The sequence below is a fragment of the Struthio camelus genome, chromosome 2 (genome assembly GCF_040807025.1).
Source record: "Struthio camelus isolate bStrCam1 chromosome 2, bStrCam1.hap1, whole genome shotgun sequence".
In the NCBI taxonomy this organism is placed as follows: Eukaryota; Metazoa; Chordata; class Aves; order Struthioniformes; family Struthionidae; genus Struthio; species Struthio camelus.
The window spans coordinates 47,704,451-47,723,435 of NC_090943.1; the positions used below are offsets into that span (position 1 = coordinate 47,704,451).

The 18,985-nt window shown below is 39.7% G+C and overlaps 1 protein-coding gene across 9 annotated transcripts in view; it reads left to right on the top strand.

Annotated features, from left to right (window-relative positions):
* The first annotated feature begins 1,654 nt into the window (after positions 1–1,654).
* CNOT10 (CCR4-NOT transcription complex subunit 10) overlaps positions 1,655–18,985 on the top strand; it is a 38,617-nt gene continuing 21,286 nt past the window's right edge. For 2 of the 9 annotated variants that reach the window (XM_068935518.1, XM_068935519.1), the window contains exons 1-10: positions 2,153–2,387; positions 7,516–7,610; positions 10,299–10,460; positions 10,946–11,096; positions 12,066–12,211; positions 13,103–13,189; positions 13,827–13,910; positions 14,915–15,032; positions 16,567–16,716; positions 17,846–18,048. In XM_068935518.1, coding sequence (XP_068791619.1) covers positions 2,366–2,387; positions 7,516–7,610; positions 10,299–10,460; positions 10,946–11,096; positions 12,066–12,211; positions 13,103–13,189; positions 13,827–13,910; positions 14,915–15,032; positions 16,567–16,716; positions 17,846–18,048 — 1,218 coding nt within the window. In that variant the 5' untranslated portion in view covers positions 2,153–2,365. Of the gene's footprint in view, positions 1,870–2,075; positions 2,388–2,541; positions 2,816–3,519; positions 3,668–3,826; positions 4,042–7,515; positions 7,611–10,298; positions 10,461–10,945; positions 11,097–12,065; positions 12,212–13,102; positions 13,190–13,826; positions 13,911–14,914; positions 15,033–16,566; positions 16,717–17,845; positions 18,049–18,985 lie in introns of those variants that run through there. The other 7 variants (XM_068935522.1, XM_068935521.1, XM_068935525.1 and 4 more) reach the window with 7 other exon arrangements.

Genomic DNA, 18,985 nt, shown 5'->3' on the forward strand with positions numbered 1-18,985 from the left:
CACTAAACTAGTTTTGCCATCGACTTCTCCAAGGACAAACTTCATCCTCAAACCTTAATCTAATGTGCAAGAGACATACAACAGGTGCAGTATGTTTTAGACAGTCTGGTGTCTCTTGACAAATGCTGCCAGCTGGTAACAGGGTCACAACCATGTAAGGTAGAATATATTAAGCAGAATCAGGTATATCCACACTGACTGTCCCAAACAGAAATGCAAGTAGATGTTTAACAGGAATAAAATTGGGGAAGGGGGGGGAGAGGTCTTGGAGAGCTACATCTGGAGAAATAATATGGAAAAATACAGGAAATTATACCCATATTAACCAATGAGAAAAGTATTTGAAGCAGTGTTTTTCAGGAACCCCACTGCGACACAGGGAAAGCACACAACATAATGATGCAAAGTGACATTCACAGAGGGGCAATTAAGGCTAGCTGTCCCCGTGTCTCAGGAATTTGACTCCTAGGTACAGAAACACAGTGAGCCTTTTGGTGCCTGAGACAGCACCCCCCCTCCGTTTTCCTAACCCCATCCCAGCTCCCACGAACGTATATAGTGGGGGTTCAGAAGTGGAAGCGGTTCCCCTAGGCCTATCCACAGGACAGCCCTACCTGAGAGGCAGGACAACACATGACTGCTGAGCTTACAAAGATGTACCTTAGCAGAGATGAATGCTTACATACTACACAGAGTATTCACAACTCATTAATAAATATTTAAAAATCTGTATAACTATTTTGGATGCTGCAAACGTCATTTATCCCATGTCTCGTACTTTAATTACAAAGATAATGGTAACAATAAAAAATGCTAATTGGAGTCTTTTAAATCCGAGGGGGGGTTACTTTGCAGCACAGCACACTGAATTTCAAGGACACTTCAGATTCATTGTGTGAAACAAGGCTTCCCTGGGGTGTAGAGGGAGGGAAGACTCCCGGCTGGATTAAACTGGTACTCAAACATCAGTTTACAAAGGAATTTAGGATGCAGACACAATGGCACCTTATCTACCTTAATTACTATGGTGATGAGCACTTTAACAACACTTAAGATAGGCTGATAATCCATATAAGACCATATAAAGTAGTCAATATTTTGAAGTGATTAATTCGAAGACAAACTGAAAGTCAAGATAGATTATTTCAGGAAAATCTGGTTATTTGATGCACTTTTAGGAAAAGAATGAAAATGCAGCATGAGTTACAAGTAAATAATGGGAATTATCAAAGTGGAGTTTCATGCTGGGATGCTGAGGGGAAAATCCCTTTAGTGTGCTCCCCATCATCTACATGGAAACCAGCCAGGGTTGGGGTTTGCCTTCTACCTCCAAGGTAGTTTGCTGTTGTTGAACAGGATCTACCGCTTCTCAAAACAGATGTATTTGAGCTCAGACCCAAACCCTCAGTTTTAGAGGGCCGTGTAGTATGTTTCCGTCCCAGCATCTCAAAAATTTTACTCTGAAGGACGGCGCTCTGCTGAGGAAGAGGCCGGGAAGGGAATTAACAGGTACTTTTTTAAAAATTACTTTGCTTTCCTAATAAGGAACATCTTTTCTTCATACCAGATCAGTGACATTTGAAAAGTCCAAGCCTTACACTGTTATCGGGATTGGCTGCTCAGGAAACGATCCTAACATGTCTAGACCAAGGGCGGGGGGCGGGGGGGAGGTTTAAGACGCAGCAGCCAATACACCCACGGACGGCTGCGGAAAAAGCAGCTGCAAAACCGAAGCAGCCTGTTGAAACGCTGTCCCTCTAACGCAAGGAGACGTCCCCCGTTTGGGCCTTGCGGGGACCGTTAGACGGCGCGTTAGCGAGGCCGAGCCGGGTCCCAACGGCCGCCAGGGCCCCCCTCCGCCCCGCTGGGGTAAGAAACAGGCCGGGCTGTTTTCCAGGCCCGCGTCCGTCCCTGGAGCGCCCCCGTCACCCCCCAACGGCCGCCAGCCGTAACATGGCGCCCCGACGCAGCCCGGCAGCGCCGGGGGGGGGGGGGGGGAGTGTGTTGGGGGGGGGTGGCAGTGAGTGCCGCGACGTGATGCGCATGCGCCACCCCGCCCCGCGGCCTCCCCTCGCGGCGTGGGGGCGGGGCGCTGCACGGCGTCCTGACGTCAGAGGCGCGAACCCCAGCAACGGGCGGACGTCGCGAGGCCGCCGGGAACCCGGAAGCGGCGGGCGAATAGGGAGCGAGTGGCGCAGTTAGCGGGGCGGAGGCGCGGCGCGGGGCGCTGAGAGTCCGCGGCGGAAAAGTAGTCCCGGGGGAGGAGGGGGGGGTGGTCCGCGAGCGCGGCTAGTGCTGCTGGGACGGGGTGGGGGAGCCTCGGCCCCGCACCAGCGCTCTCGGACGGAGCTCGGAGGCGGCGGAGATGGCCGCGGACAAGGCCGCGGGTGAGTGCGGGGCGAGCCGCCGTCGGGCCGCTCCGCGCGCGGGGCACCTGGGCCGCGCGGGGCGGAAGGAGACGCGGCCAAGGCCGCGGCGTCTCGTCCCCGTGTCCTTCCGCCGAGGGAAGTAGCGCGCGGGCGGCGGCGGCGGCGGCGGGGCGGCCGGCTGGCGGGCTTGCTCCGCCGGCGGGGCTGCCTGCCGGGGTCGCGGCGGCGCCCCGAGGCCTCGGCGGTTACTAACCCGAGGGCGGCGGGGGGACGGGGCTTCCCCCGGGGCTGAGTAACCGCAACAGAAGTTGCGGCTGGCTTAGTCTGTTCAACGGGGGCCTTCCGACGGCGTTGGGGGGCGATTTCGAAGAAGGCGACCACAATAAACCAGACTTACAATTACTGTATGACTTGCTGGCGCTGATAGCTACTGCTCTTCCTCTCCCGTAAGACTGCGCTTGATGCAGGAAGCCCTCCTGGCTGCGAGGTTCCTTCCCTCAGGTGGTGGCTGGGTGGGGATGAAGTGGGCAATGTGAGGGAAAGCCAAAAGGATCTGCTTGTGTCCTCGAGTCCTTCAGCTGGGCTTCTGCCGTGGGAGCGTTTCTTGGAATTGCCTCTGAAAATTGTCTTTCAATATGCTAAGTGTCACACTTGCTCTCAGTATCTGAAGACCACCGTGGGAAAGATTAGTGTACCTTGCTAAGTGATGCGTATTAAACCGTCCTGCATTTATTTAAAAGAAGCTCACTGTGATTATAAACTACCAGGAAAGTTTGGCGTTAGGAGATTATATATTTCCCCTTTCTTGGAAATGGTGAAGTCAGGAACTTGTCTGTTGTACTAGGTTAGAAGAAAAATACTTGTCCAAATGAAGCAAACACATTGGCTAGATAGTCTGCATATCTGCATGTATGTGCCTATAGCAGAGTGAGTTATGAATAACTTCTGAGTGAAAAATGTTTCCTTCTTAGTGTGCAGTGTTAAATCTAATATGTTGAGATTAGTAGCACAATGCTTCATAGAAAAATGTACTTTCTGAGCCACAAACTGTTGTTGTCTCCTTAGAAGGGCTGAATGCTTTGGCTGCTCTTCATAGCCATCAAAATGTTGTTGGAGTGAGACACCTGTGATAGATTCCTCTCTTTCCCAGGAGGAGATTATCCCCCTGCCTCTAGAGTTTGGAAATATAAAATAATTCGAGAGATGCTCTGGCATTCAACAGCACAGTTTATACAAGGTGTAATTTAAAGGGCCTGGAAACGAGAGGGCTCAAGAGCAGCAATCCTTGGAGATAACAGGTAGGAGAAGGATAACGATTGCAGTCACTGTCCTTTGGGTCTGTGTATGTGGGAGATGTGACTTCTCATTGCTTATATGATGTTGTGTCAGCAGGCCAAAGAGGAGGACAATCTCCCTTTGCAGGTGGCAATCTCATGCTCTTCCTTGTTCTCCTCTAGTAGAACGAGTTCCCCACAAAGCAGATTCTGCTGTCCACCTGGTGCAACTTCTCCAGGAGGAGCAACTACCTGCTGATGCAAAAAGAAATGTCTCCCTGACACAGTGTTTCTGCTGCTCAGCCCCATGTGATACAGGTTGCTAACCAAGAAGATAGTTTCCTGACTTGCTTTCTTTTACATCCAACCCAGTGCAGCAGCTTTCTCCAGATCAAAATGTGAGCAGATAATTTTTACATCCTTTCCCTTTTCCTGGATGTCATTTCTGCTCCTCGCCACTAGTCTGAGAACTATGAGTTTTAGAGATGCTTTGTACTTGAGAAGGTTAGACAACGTGAAAAGTGTAAAAACAAACAAAACAGCTCCACGTGTAGATAAAGTTTGCATAGATAAATTGTGTCCTGTCGTTTGTAAAACAGAGAATCTACACTGTTTCAAATAGTTCGGCTGACATTTGTAGCTGCTCTACAAATAGGAGCATGTTGATAATGACTAGCATGCCTTGTACCTCACGGACCACGTGCTTCTACAAGAACGCCAAAGATCACTAGATCTAAGTAGCATGCTGTATGTTTTGCCAGTGAACCATGTACTTTCGTTTTCAAACGCCTCCGGAAGTATTGACATAATTATTTGCAAGCAGTTGATAGACGTTTGCAGTCAGGATAATAAGAGTACTTTTTCTCCTAAATTTATAAGTGGGATTGGAGGGTTCTTTCTGGTATCTGGGGCAGCCTTACTTTAGATGTCTTGTTTGTGAGGTATCTCAATAATTAAGATCAACCAAAGCAATAGATCCTGGTTTAAACAAGTTTGGGAGGATTACAGTAGATTAGAGGAAGTCGATCAGTTTGGAGCCATAAAACTAACCTTATGGGAGAAAGGGAAGGCCTGTTTTTGCTTAAAATAGTCTCCAATTTCATACTAGGAGACTTAAGAGGTATAGTGAAATCTATTTGTAGACCTGTTGTGTTCTTTCCTAGGAAATAGGTGTAAAGCAGATATTCAGGAGTGCTTTTCTTAGACAACTAGCTTGCAGTCTCTTTGACCTAACTTTCTCTTAATTGAAGAAAAGGCGCTTTGCTTCGGGAATCAGACTTTCATAAGCCCAGTTTCTTTGAGATGCCTGTTTTGTGAACTTGCATACCATAATTACTTATGTGGGTTTTCATGGCACTATAACAGGTTTGTGAAAGTGCTTATAGTGATGTGACAAGTAGCTGTCAATGACATCTTCAGCATTATTCAACTCGCTGTGTGAACCCTGACTCCATGGAACATTGCGTAAACATGTTTTTATTGCATGTAGTGGTTTCTGAAAACTAGAACCTCCCTTTTCATACGGGTGCATTCAGTACCTAGTTCTGAGACAGTACGGAACTTTTGTCTTGATTAAAACTGTGGGGGACTTCTTGACCTGACTGACAGTTATCAACGCTCAGATGTTTCAGATTCTCAACTCTTTGCTTTACTGTTATTTTTACTAGCGTAATCTGAAAGGCGTACTGAGGAAGTAAAGCAGACAATACAATTTTCAGCATGAAAGTTAGAGAGCAAATACATTTACTTAATTAACTGCCATGCTGGAGTTCCTCAGAGTGCTAGCTTTCTGTTTGGCTGTACAACCACAAGATTTAGAGCAGGAATTGGATCTGTTGTATTCTAAGCTTGAAGAAGAGGTACCTTTTGTTCCCTTTTTCTTTAATTATAGAAAGCCTTGGCTTGTCGAAGGCTCCCCTTCTGCCTTTCCTTCTTAAGGAAAAGGCGATGCGAGTGGGGTTGATCAGTGTCTTGGTCAGATTTTGTAGCAGGTGCATGTAGTTCTTCAGCCTGCTAAGGATTCCCTCTACGAGTGCTGAGTAACCCTGAATTCTGTTGAAATTGTGGTGAGTTAAGATTTCTCTGCTGGTATTAGACTACTGAGGTTTTAAACCTCAACACTGCCAGCATCTTGATGCAGGTTGAAGGTCACAACTGAACAGTTACAGTTCTTGTGCAAATGTGTCGTTAGGACAACGAAAGGGATCTCGCTATCTTTCTAGCAGGAAATACAAACTATAAATAAATAAGTATGCTTTATTCCTAGTACGGATATTAACTGATGAATCTTCTGAGGTTGGCTACCCCTAGCTGTTGTCTATCTTTATGTATTCATAGCTTTTCATGGCTTGGTAGTTGATCAGTAGCAGGTGATCAAGATATATTGGTGATGATGGGAGTGGACTTTGCAGTGGGGCTTGCAGATGAGTTTTTTGGTTTGATTGAAGTGAAAGCGAAATTAGTAGAGCTTGCATTAGATCCTTGAGCTCTAGGAAGAGAAAGAAGACTTTAAATATGCAGAGTCCACCTAGCCTATTGAAATAGCAAAACATAGGTTAGCCCAAAACTGCAATTGTGAAATTCGAGAAACGGTTGTCTCCAAACTGGAAAGTACTGCTAGTTTATAAAGTCTTTGTTTCAAAAACATATCAATGACTTATGTATGTTCCAGCACACGAGTTAATGCTTCTGGAGCTAAAGCTTCTAGAAATAAGCTGGTGTTATTTTCCTCATAAGAGCTGAATGGTTTTTTTGACCCATTAATTTGTGTTTGGTACAAGGCAGAGGTGTGGATTTTCTTGTGTGTTTTTTTTGTCTGTTTGTTTTTTTTACATCTTTAATATGGAACCTCTGTACTGTAGTTCTTAGTGTCATTTCACTGCATTCTTGACTACATGTCAAAAGGGTTTAGTGAGCCTGCTTTTTAAAAAATTGTCTCAACTGTTACCCAAAGGTAAAAACATGGTGGGAATTATATGTAAAAGACATTGAAGACAATTAAAACTTTGTTGTGTTGCTATAAAAATCCTCAGAGGGGTCACCATCATAAATGTTACACGATCTTCTTGTTGTTGCAATCTGGAAACGGATGTAGTAGAACTGGAGAAGTTGCTGAAAAAGGCATATGTGAAGAAGACACTAAGTAAACCGTGGCTGCTTACCTGGGAAGAGAGATAATTCAAAGAAAGATCTGTAAGATCAAGACTGAGGTCGCAAAAGTGAATAGGCAGCACTTGTTCATTGTGTCTGGCAACATAATCACTAGATAGCATTTGGTGGGATATAAAGATTTTTAAAAAATGATGGTTCAGTTGCGGCCTCTCATTTCGGGAGAGCTACTCTTCCAAAGCAGGATACCTGGGCAGAAGTTGCAATATTTACTCTGCTTTTTGTGTTGTTCCCTGAATCATCTCTTACTCGCTATTTAGGAAGTAGCATACGGGATGCGTGAACTTTTGGTCTAACAAGTGTGGCACTTGTATTTGTTTTATGAAGCCTTGTTATGAAGCTTTCACTGCTAACTTTTGTGAAAACAAAAGCTCTTCCTTAGTATATAGTTGCAACTTAGGAGAAATCTAAAATGTTGTCAGTTAACTTTCAGGACTTTGGTTATTGATTGCAAGCACATTTTTAAAGTATTATCCAAGATCCTTGGATATGTAGGATTATTACACTTACATTTTATGGAGAGGAATTCACAAGGAGCATAGGATAATTTGAGAGGTGTTAGTGTAGCAGGGAGGCAGTGTTGCAGTGGCATGGAAAATTATTCATTGTACTGCCAGGAGGATCTTGAGAGATGGAAGAAACTTTTAAGCTGACTAGCTTTCGTCACAATTGCAAACTTTCTTGTAAACCTCTTTGTTTTACAGATCAAGGTACTGAGAAACATGAAGGAGCAGGTACTTCTTCTGGGATTACTGATCAGGAAAAGGAATTGTCAAGCAGTGCATTACAAGCCTTTCTGGTAAGAAAAAGACAAATTGTGAGACTTCTACTTATATAAGCTAGCTTAGCAGTTATATAGCACATTATTTTTCCTGTTTTCTTAGCGTAGTTGCAAATGTGTTAACAGGATATTAGGTCAAAAGTAGTACTAATTGTATGGTAAAGCCAGCACATATATAAAAGAAGCAGGCTGCTGTTCTGTGGCAGTATTGGAACGCACAAACTCTTTGAAGAGTTAATCATGTAAAGCTAAAACTGTGATTTTAAAGGGCTTAAAGGAGCTATGTGTATTAAAAGGAAAACATCGACCAAGCCATTTTTCACTTTATGGAAAAAAACATAGCAAGATAACCGACAAATCTTGTAGACTGTTCTGTTACTTTAAGACGTATTTTTCAACACATAATACCTACAGGTGGTGTTAACTACCAGCTTTATGTTTGTTGGAAGACTTCTTATGTGGTAAAATTCAGGCAGTAGGTCTTTCAGTTGTTTACTTCTTTTTTCTTAATGTCTTTTCTTTTTTCTTAATGATTTTATTTAATGTACCATGTGGCTGGAAGTATGACTGCTTTGCCTCTTAATTGTTGTATTTCTGTCTTCGCGATGACTTGCATAAGCTTGTTTTGGATGTGTTAAATAGACTATGGGAAAGAATTTAAATATTATCCTTTGATACTTCTTCATTTGTGTTTCAGTCATTATTACTTTATTCTTCCTGCACTCTTGCTGCATGAAGTGCATGTAGTTGTGCCTTAACCTGACTACAGCTGATAGTGTTCACTGATGCCTTCTTGAGTGCTTTCTGGTCCGGTTGTTCTCCTTCAATATCTCTTTGCTTGCTGACGTTCCATTTGAGAACTAAAGGTACAGGAAAGGGTTGCCTGCTTTCTTGCTTGTGCACAGTTATTCATGACTGAAAGACTTTTGGCCTGCTGATAACTCCGTCTTTAGTTCTAACATTGGTCTGATGTACCTTGCTTATCTCATGATCTTTCTCTTGCATTAAGAACTGTAAGTTTATAATGTTCTGACAAGGTAACAGGTGTGAGGAGAATTAATCTGGTGTTTAGGCTGTCAGTTTTGCAAAGTATTGAGTTGCTGTGAATAGCCTTGTGGACTGTTTCTTTGGTCTTTCTTCTCATGCTGCTTTATCACATTGCACTTTCAATTTATGTGTTGTAGAATTGCTAGAAAATATGTGTATGTTATATTCTAAATCCTGTTTAATGGAGTAGAGGAAAGGATTGTTTAGTTTTCAGTCTAACCCTGATTAGAGGCCTGTGGCTGTAACCTGAAGGCTACTTTTGTTAAAGGGGAGCGCTGAGTGCCAACACATGAAGAAAGCTGTTGGGAGGTGAACTGTGTCACTTAGAGAGGATGTCAGCAGTTGAGCTGTAAATCCCCATGTTTGTGTGTGTGATGAATAGGCAACCCATTGTGATGATGCTTCCACAGAGCTGTGGAAATACTGTGTGTGAACATCCTGCTACATCTCTCTGTAACTTGTATGACCACTCTTCCTTAGTAGAGCTAAGGGACTGGGCTGGCTCTGTTGAGAGAAGCTGCAGAATGGCAACTGTCTATGGAAAGCATAAGGTTGCGGTTCCAGCAAAGGACCACAGAGTTGTAATCTCTGTTGTGATCCTTGCCTTAGCAGAGGAATTTAGGCAGGAGCCCGGGAGAAGCTCAGTGCGCTAGCATCTAAAATAAGAGGAGTGAGAGTCAGTGAAGAATGGTAGCGGTACTTAAAAGAATAGTTTTTGATCGTCTGTGAACTGGTGGTGACAGAGGTAGAAATGAATCTGCATATCTGACTGGCCAGACGGGAAGTAACCCTGATATGGAAGAGGTGAAGGTGATTATTCCTGTGTAAGTGTTGAACAGTAGAGAGCAAAGAATCACTTATTTCGACTTGATCCAGTTGAAAAAGTTTGCTGCTAAACTCTTCCTGCCTAAACGCAGAAAAGACAAAAACTGAAAGCAGAAGAAGGTGAGCTGTTTGGAAGTCCTTAAAAATAGTCCTCCTTTTTCCTGGGATCAGAGGGAGTGGTTTCTTGATTAAACTCTACCACTGAGAAGCATCATGCCTAGGTCTTGGTTTCTCTTTTGACATGCCTAGATCACCAAATGCTTGAATGCTTCATTCAACAACTAAAACAGCTTGTAAAGATGTTACTTAAACCTTTACTGGGAAAATGAGACCCTCTTTTGCCAGCATGTCTTAAGTTGACTTCTGCAGACTAAATTGTAACTCACAACTATGCAAGAGGAGTGAAGAATGAATGCAAAATGATGGTCTTGGGGGTTCCATAAGCAGTTCCAGTTGCCCCATGTACATGTGATGGGGAAGGATTATGAAAACTAAGGACATACTATTTTGAGTTTCAAGATTCTATGCAATGAAGATAAAGCAGAACACTGTTCATAGAATCATCTGTTTATAATAGACTACTCCATTTGTCTGTCTTCTGCAGAATTTTTCCTGAATTTTGGTTCTGATCACAGCTTTTAGACTTTCTTCTTATACTTCATTACTAATACACATGTAGCCATTTAGTTTTAGTTAACTTCACTTCCTGTTGATAATGGAAGTACTACTTTGTTCTGTGAACTTATAGAGGATACTTTCATTAAAATTGATTAACCTGTTAACTTAGACTTTGTATCTTCTAACGCGTGTTTCTGATGTGTGTGCAATTTCCAGGCTGGGAATTACGATGCTTGTTTACAGCACCTAAATACCCTTCAAGACATAAACAAAGATGACTACAAAATAACCTTGAACACTGCTGTTGCAGAGTTCTGTAAAAGTAATCAGACTACAACAGACAATTTGAAACAAACTCTTAACCAGCTGAAGAATCAGGTAATGCAAGCATTGGTATGCTACTTGATTTCAAGTACTATTAATGGTGATTAGATTTCCTGGTGAAATAGGGGGAAAAATTCCATGCCTTCCTCTCCTGTTATAATAAATGAACAGGAAGGTAACATTACTTTTAAACCTCTGAGTCCGTTTAGCCATTTAGGACGTTACTTCTATATTTTTAGTTATTATTGAAATGAATCTAAAGCTTAGCTCTTCCAGGAACTATAGCTGTAGGAAAAACTGACTTTCTTTCAGTAGAAAGTTTCTTAACTTGGAATAGTTTGTGACATCGTTTAAATCCTTTGCTGGGTTAATATTGAACAACGCGAAAGTTTATTAGCTTGTAACTAGTGAACAAAATTCTATTGACCTACTTTTAGGCCAATTTCTACCTTTAGATTATTTCTGAAAAATATTTGACACTTTTTAAAATTGTAATATTGAAAGTTTAATGAAACAAATGAGTGGGTTTTTTTTTAAAGGTTCACTCTGCTGTTGAAGAAATGGATGGTTTAGATGACGTTGAAAACAGTATGCTTTACTACAATCAAGCTGTTATTTTGTATCATCTGCGTCAGTATGCTGAAGCTATATCAGTTGGAGAGAAGCTGTATCAATTTATAGAACCTTTTGGTATGTAGACAGAAGTTGTCTTCATATAAAAACTGAAAAAAGATTATTTGTCTTATTTTCACAAAAGTGAGTTTTAAATCTGCCTAATACAATTCTAAAGCAGTGGTTAGGCTTGTATATTCTTCATTTCCTTTATTTATATCGGGGACAATTGAATTGGGGTGGGGGTACTTCAGAGATGCTTAGAAGACAAATACGACGGATATTTGACAACCTAATGTGTTATGAAAAAAGTATTTACAAAGCAAATGATGTACATTTTCATATTTTAAGTGATCATATAACTACGTTGGTGGATGCAAATTTGTCAGTGAGCTCGCGTTTTTAAATGCCTGCATTAGGTTGCATGTAACTGTATGTAGTCATCTCTAAATATGAAGTTTCCAGCTTTTATGAGCTGTGGCACCCTGTGTGGTGGTTGTCATATTCGCGTTAAACAGCTTCATAATCTTTGAATGTTAGAAGTGACAGGGCTGTTTACTGAAGCGTGCTTGTATCTGTGTGTGTGTGTGGGCTCACAGTGTAAATCCAATTAATCTTACTGTGTTTCTTCCTTAATTCCTCCCAAATTTTGGTATGCCAGTTTGGAACTTAGTCTGCCAAGGCAGCCATGCAGAGATGTGTTTGTATGGAAATCCTCCTAACTTCCATGGGATTCTGTCTAGGCACGTAGCTCCATCTGTCTTTTTAGACACTGAATTTTCAGTACTTTTGAAAATAAAATTTTAGAGTTGAAATAGATGTTAAACTGTCTTTGTCTTTAGTCTACGCTATTATACTAATGGCATTTGGATTAATTGCTTTTTTGTGTATAAGTAGTTGTCTGAATTATGTAGATGTCTGCATTTTTTTTGCTAATGTTTTTCTCATAATGTTGCATAGATACTTTTTTTTTTCCTCCTTTGGTCAGGTTTGGAAGGATTAATATTAATACTGCAAAATCATTTTTCCCTTCTTTGCTTTATATAGAAGAGAAGTTTGCCCAGGCTGTGTGCTTCTTGCTTATAGACTTGTACCTGCTAACTTACCAAGCTGAGAAAGCCTTGCATCTCCTTGCTGTTTTAGAAAAAATGATTTCACAGGGCAACAATAACAGCAAGAATGGAAAAAATGAGGTAAGCTTAAAACCTTATGAATGTATTGAAGTCTTTGCAGCAGTATGGTTTAACTTGATTGAAAATTACTCTTTTTAGATACCTCTGAACTGTAAATCTGTATTGCAACATCTGTAGTTTTAGACAGCAACTTACATGTTAGTAACTGAATTAGTTATATATGGCAGATGTGTAGTCCTTCTGTTCCACCCTGTCTCTTACTGTCAGGGAGCTAAGTGTGTCTTAATTCTGAGCGCTGCATTAGGAAGACAGTTTGTCTTCATGGTCAAATATGCCTAGTCTTTCTTGTTTGTCTTGGATTATGACCATGTGAAACCTCAAGTTTGGAGGGAAACTCAATGTCAGAGGAACTGCAACCATGCCATGGCATGAGAAGTCAAGGATCTGTTTTACATAGCGCCCGATTGATGCATACTTTTGAAATCTTTTGTATGCATCTCTTGAAATATTAATAGAATGAGTAATAGTTTATAAATGAAAAGGGGAGTCTTTCATTGTTCCCTGTTGATGAAATGTCATCTTTAAGATAAAACATTTAAGATAAAATGTAGGGTAGGTAATTCTACTGAAGAAAATCATAGTGAGGGAGAAAAGAATGTGCATAGTGTCCTCCCAGGTAAGAGAACTCTTAAAATATATCAATGCTGGAGGGATATAGCGTAACACTAGAGTTAATGTGGAACTTCATTCTTCATAGACTGATATGGTTGATCCTGGATTTTGATTGTTAATCTCAAGTTAAAATATGTGGTTGGTACATATTCTTTTGGACTACTGGATACTTATTTTTCTTCCTCATAGTCTAAAAAGAGACTAAAAAAGAATCCATGACAAAAAAAGTGTAAAGGTGATTAACTCTTCCTTTTTTATTATTATTTTTTTAAACCTCAGTCAGCTAATAATACAAATAAAGATTCCTCTAACCAGAAGGCTGAAAGTGGAGCTTTAATAGAAGTTGCCAAGTCTAAGATACATCAGGTACGTGTCTGCATGTGATTTATACAAGAACATTAGTTCAGTCTGTCTTAAAACCAGGTACAACCTGCTTCAAATGTAGTTCAGCATGGATTGTGATACTGTCCTCGAATTTCATTTTGTAAAACAAGAAATGGATTTATCTATCTCTTTTGTAAGATCTGTGTACAGGAGAAACTGGCTTAACATGAAAAAGCTCAATATAAGTTGTTGCAACCTACTGTAATTTTGTTAAATTGTGGTTAGTTCCACTGTTTTACTTGTTAAAGCCTCAGCTGATTTAAACTGTTGGAGGTCTATTTCACTGTTCTGTGGAAAAAATGTAAACAAACACCCTTCTCTATCATCTTTCACCTATTGGTATTATCAGTTTAGAAGGCAAATATATGGGAGAGGAAGTTAGATTATTTTAACTAATTTGTAATTTTAGATGCCAGTATTTTGGAGTGTGAGTATAGAGTTGTTTGCCATTAAACAAAATATATTCTATGAATATGAATAGAATTTATTCTTTAGAATGGGTTTTAAACAGCTTTTTTAACTTTTTAAAAAGTTATGTATAATGTTCTGTAATAAATCTAGCTATGGTTCATCTTGCAGAGCTGAGAAGTTTATTTAACAAACTTTTTTTTTTTAACAGTATAAGGTGAGAGCCTATATCCAGATGAAGTCACTAAAAGCATGCAAAAGGGAGATCAAGTCTGTTATGAATACAGCTGGGAATGTAGGTATTCTGTTTTTGTAATCTAGGTCTTATCTTAAAACTACATTTGCTAGCTTCATCTGTAAAGAAAAGTCTTCTTGAGGATGGATGTCTCGAGTGCTTTATGTTTTCAATTGAGTTTGTAATCTGACTTCTGTGAGTGTAAATAATATGAGAAATTGCAAAAAACAAATGAAATTCTAGAAAATTGCACTTTCATTGTTATTTTTATATCATTGAATACTATACTAAGAAGGTTAAGTTTGCTTTATAGCTTAAAAGTAAGCAACTTGAACCAAGTAACCAAACTTAGTGTACTAGAAATGTTGTGCATTGGGAATTAAAAATCTTACTCCACTCGATGGAAGACTTATTTTGGGGTACTCCATGTGTGGTTTTTTTCCCCCCCTCCTTTTTTTGTTCGAATCTTTTGGAAGCTTATCTCTTGCTAGAAAGCAATTCCTTTTTTTTTTTTATATAGGAGTTCTCAACTCAGAGAATTATGTCATTACGTCCAGCATCCCAGATATATTCTGCATTTAACTGAGCAGCAGGGAATGGGAGGAGAGCGCTTCCCTTTTGTTGCCAGTTTCAACAGCTACTAGTTTGACAAAAATCCTTCTGGATCGCGAGGTCTCTGTGGGCAGACCAGGAAGATCACAGCCCAGGAGGAAGTTGTTGAACTCCGCAGGGAGGGAAGCATGGGGAGGAGTGTACTAGAAGACAGGTTGGAGAAAGATCCTATTAAACAAAAAGGAGATCCTTTGCACGCAGGCATTGCTATGACAGAGTTCTCTAGCAAAATGTTTAGTTTTAGAGCAATAAAAAAAATGTATAGATTTGAAGCTTGAGGGAGATGAGTGTTAATCATGTGCTCAACAAAGAAATGCTACTTCATGAAACAGTTAGGGCCTAAGCCCCATGTATTTTTGGAGTGGCAGCAGGGGCCAAGCTGACTATGCAGTGATTTAATGCTAACAGCAGAAATCATAAAAATAAGAGAACTTTTGTTTTCTCCCTCACAGTCAGCTCCTTCTCTCTTTCTAAAGAGCAATTTTGAATATTTGAGAGGGAATTATCGGAAAGCGGTCAAACTTTTGAACAGTGCAAATATTGCTGAACATCCAGGCTTCATGAAAACAGGTAAAATAAGAGAAAACTTTCATCCTGCAAGCATGTGAAAGTGTGGTACAAATGGGACTACTCATTAATACGTTAAAGCATATGAATGATTACCGAAAGGAATACGCCCAAAGTGTCATGGTTTTATATCCTGCATATGTTTTCTTCATTCTTGTCATTCTTCTTCAGCTACATGATTGTGAGGTGGGATTTTTTGAATGTTTTTTTCACAACATAGGCTCTCTTGGAAAATGGCTTTATGAAGGTGTAAATGTAATATTTGCAGGTCTTATTACTTGGGTTAGTTAATCAAGACACGTTTTAAAAAAAAAAGGCAGCCTCCTAGCTCTACGAATGAAATTCCAAGTTGTACCCAGAGAGGATATTATAGCGATTGTAATGATTGTGAGGAAACTCAAATATTTCATGAAGTGTTGAGGATTGACTTCTGCTATACACCACTTCAATTATTTTTATGCTCAAAGTGTTGTATGTGGGTTTATATATTTTTTTGTATGCTCTTATTTAAATACATTTGAGATTGTAGTTGACTGTTAAAAACATCAGTAGAAAAATGCTGAAAAATCTAGAGAGAAAGCTATTTCTTTTGTCAGTAGAGAGTTAAACTTTCTAAAAAATACTTAAGAAGCTACTGAATTTCTTTACTTCAGCTGGTTCAATGCTTTCTGCTTTAACAATAGTACTCTTTAAGTTTCTTGTGCCGTGAGAACTTTTTATCTAATAGGCACTGCTAGATAGACTGAAACTAGATGATGGCACTCATAGAATTTGCCCTGGGAATATGACAAGACTGAGTAAATATTTTCAGAAACTTCTGTATTTACAGATTAGTCTTTTTGATTTAGAAAACACTAATTCAAAATATTTATCCTAATGCAAATTATGCCATATTTTGAAACTTCTTTTGGAATGTTCTGTAACTTATCTCTCTTATCATGTTTTATGCTGTAAAAAGTTCTTTTTATAGCTTAACATACTGTGGAAAGTTATATTTTCATGTAACTTTTTTGCATGAGCTACGATGGAACGTTCACTTCGTCACCTATGTCGCAGTTAAAGTAACGCTGGGTTAGTTTATTCTCAGGTAACCCTGAGGAACTTCAATTACCACCAGTACCTAGGTCAAAAGTTTAATTTTTATCTTGTATTATTTAGAAGAAACTGCCCAGTTGCCTGGATATGATATGTTTAAGGAGGAGAGTGCATTTTCAGTCGCGAGAAGCTCATTCTTTCCTACTCGTATACTTGTATTTACATATTTCTTTATTTTATAAGACTTAGACAGATAATGACTGCTTACCTGTTAAGTCGTTTCAAATGAACTATTCAAGAGAAATAGAATGAGATACAGAAATGTAGATTATTAAAATATTTGTAGGACAGTAACTTCATAATCCTTGAACATCTCACTGAAGAGCAGGTTTAATTAGATTCCTTCCCTTCTCTCATGAGTTGGTATATTAAGGTGTGTTTTGTGGGTGCAGTGGCATTTTCTGATTCGGTTTATGAAAATGATCTTTTGCTGTTCTCTCAGGTGAATGCTTAAGGTGCATGTTTTGGAACAATCTTGGTTGCATCCACTTTGCTATGGGAAAGCACAACTTAGGAATTTTTTACTTCAAAAAAGCCTTGCAAGAAAATGATAATGCGTGTGCACAACTAGGAACAGGTAGTTCAGATCCAGGTAAGACTTTAAGGGTGGGCAAATCCAGAAAACAGGTGATACAAGCTTTCAGTAATTACTAGAAAAAATGCTGTTCCGTTTGTTTGCAGAGGACAGGATAAAGAGGATGATGACTCTGACTGAATAAAACTTGATTTCAGCGTAGAGTTGCTGCTGTGAGAAATGGATAAAAATAAAATGTGTCCCTCTTTGCTTTCTTTGGCAAGCTATGGGGCTAGGGCAATTATTTCTGTCTTGTTTATAACACTTAACTGTCAGTCAGGGAGACTGGACCAAAAGGAACTTTCTGTGGCCTATTAACACACCGTTAAAGGCATTACTTGCACTCCTGCTTACAGTAGATGGAATCACCAGGACATGAAGCTTGCGGGACACTTTTTTTTTTTTTTTTTTTTAAACTTGGATGTGGAAGATTTGATATGCAGTTCTGTTACATCATCTTCCAAATACTAATTGGTTATGTGAAACTTTCTTACTGAACAATTCCCAGGCGTGTATGAGAAAAGTTCACCCACTGTTTAGTTATCCATCTACTGTTTGACTTTATCCATCTACTATTGCCTTAGATTAAGCCAAAGACAAGAAATAAATATTAGAAAAAACTTTCTTGCTTTGACTAGTAATACTTCAGTTCTTTCCCTCCCAAGTAAGGGATTTCATTATGAAGTGATAATTTGTTCAATTTTTAATTTTCTTTAAAATCTAATTGCTATCACACTACTTTGTTTTTACTGTTTCCCCACCCGCCCTGCCCTTGTAGCGCAATCTTGGATACCAGTGCAAAGACGGAAGGTGTTTTGTACTTGTTAACATTAAAACAGATTTCTTACAGAATTTATAAGAATAGCAAAGATGTGCGTGCTATGAATAGTGTTTATAACATATAGCTTGAGTGACAAGGTACACAAGTAGTTAGTATTTAATTTACTTTAACTTTTCTTAATAATATGAATTTGTCTTGAGGATCAGCTTTGATGCTTGAAGGAATGTATTTACAGAGGGAGGCTGCTGAATTCCTATAAAGAAAGAAGGGATTTTGTAGTTTTTTGAGTGTATTTCACCCCTAACAGGGGGTTGTTTTGAGCCCTCCCGAGCTACATATCCAAAACTATCTAATCCTTTTCCACAGGTAAAAAATTTTCAGGAAGACCTATGTGTACACTACTGACTAACAAACGGTATGAGTTGCTCTACAATTGTGGAATACAGCTTTTACATATTGGGAGGCCCTTAGCTGCCTTTGAATGCTTGATAGAGGCAGTTCAGGTTTATCACTCAAACCCTCGTCTTTGGCTGAGAATAGCAGAATGCTGCATTGCTGCCAATAAAGGGGTAAGTAGGTTTACAAATTCCTTGTGTTGGTACCATGGTGGTTTTGAAATGCTTGTGATCACAAAAGAGAAGGAATAATACATTGAGTTGATCTCTGTATTTTATAGGCCTGATGCTGCAACACCTCTATGTAAGTCTAGATTAAGTCTTTACATGTGTGTGTGTGTGCGTGTGTTTAATCTGAAGCTCCAACAGAGGTGGAAGAAAAACAATGTCTCTTTGTTCCATAGAAACAGTGACTTGAGGCCCAGTGTTTAATCGACTTTTCTAAGATCAGAAGAATTTGAGGGGGCTATTCTAAAGATTAGCATGAGATAAAACAAAAGCACGTAAGTGGCTGTTGTAGCTCTTCCTCTAAGTTACAGGTTTTTTGCTGGAGAGACTGGTTTAACATGATTTTTCTTTGGCAATTTACCATCACTCCCTTTAGGCTATTCCAACTCATAATTTGAATGAGTAGTCCTGAATTAGTTTTAAGCATGTTAGATTTCTCCAAATCATCTGACGATATAACTTTTGTCTTGAAATAATTTTTAGAAATAAAAATGAAGATACTATTTGGAGAGAAACTTGTCTTATTCTCTAAAGAGACTTCACCTTTTAACAGGAAGCAACATGTTTCTTTCTCTGGAGTGAATGCTTTCTGCTTAAAATGTAGATATTAACATTAATAGTGTGACCTGTTATTTGTGGGTATTTAATGATGTCTTAGCTTTCCACACTCATTTTGCATATATAGCCAAATCCTGGCTTGTGTATATTGGATATAAGTTGTGTCTTTTTGGTGTGAACAAATGAATTGAACTTGTATGAGATCTATTCTCTTCTCTGTACTAAATTCTGCCCTTCCAAGCATTTCTGTTATTGGATTGTAGAAATAGTGAGATGAGATTGGAGTCAGTGACCAATTTGACTAGTACCCAAGGAAGGAGAATTT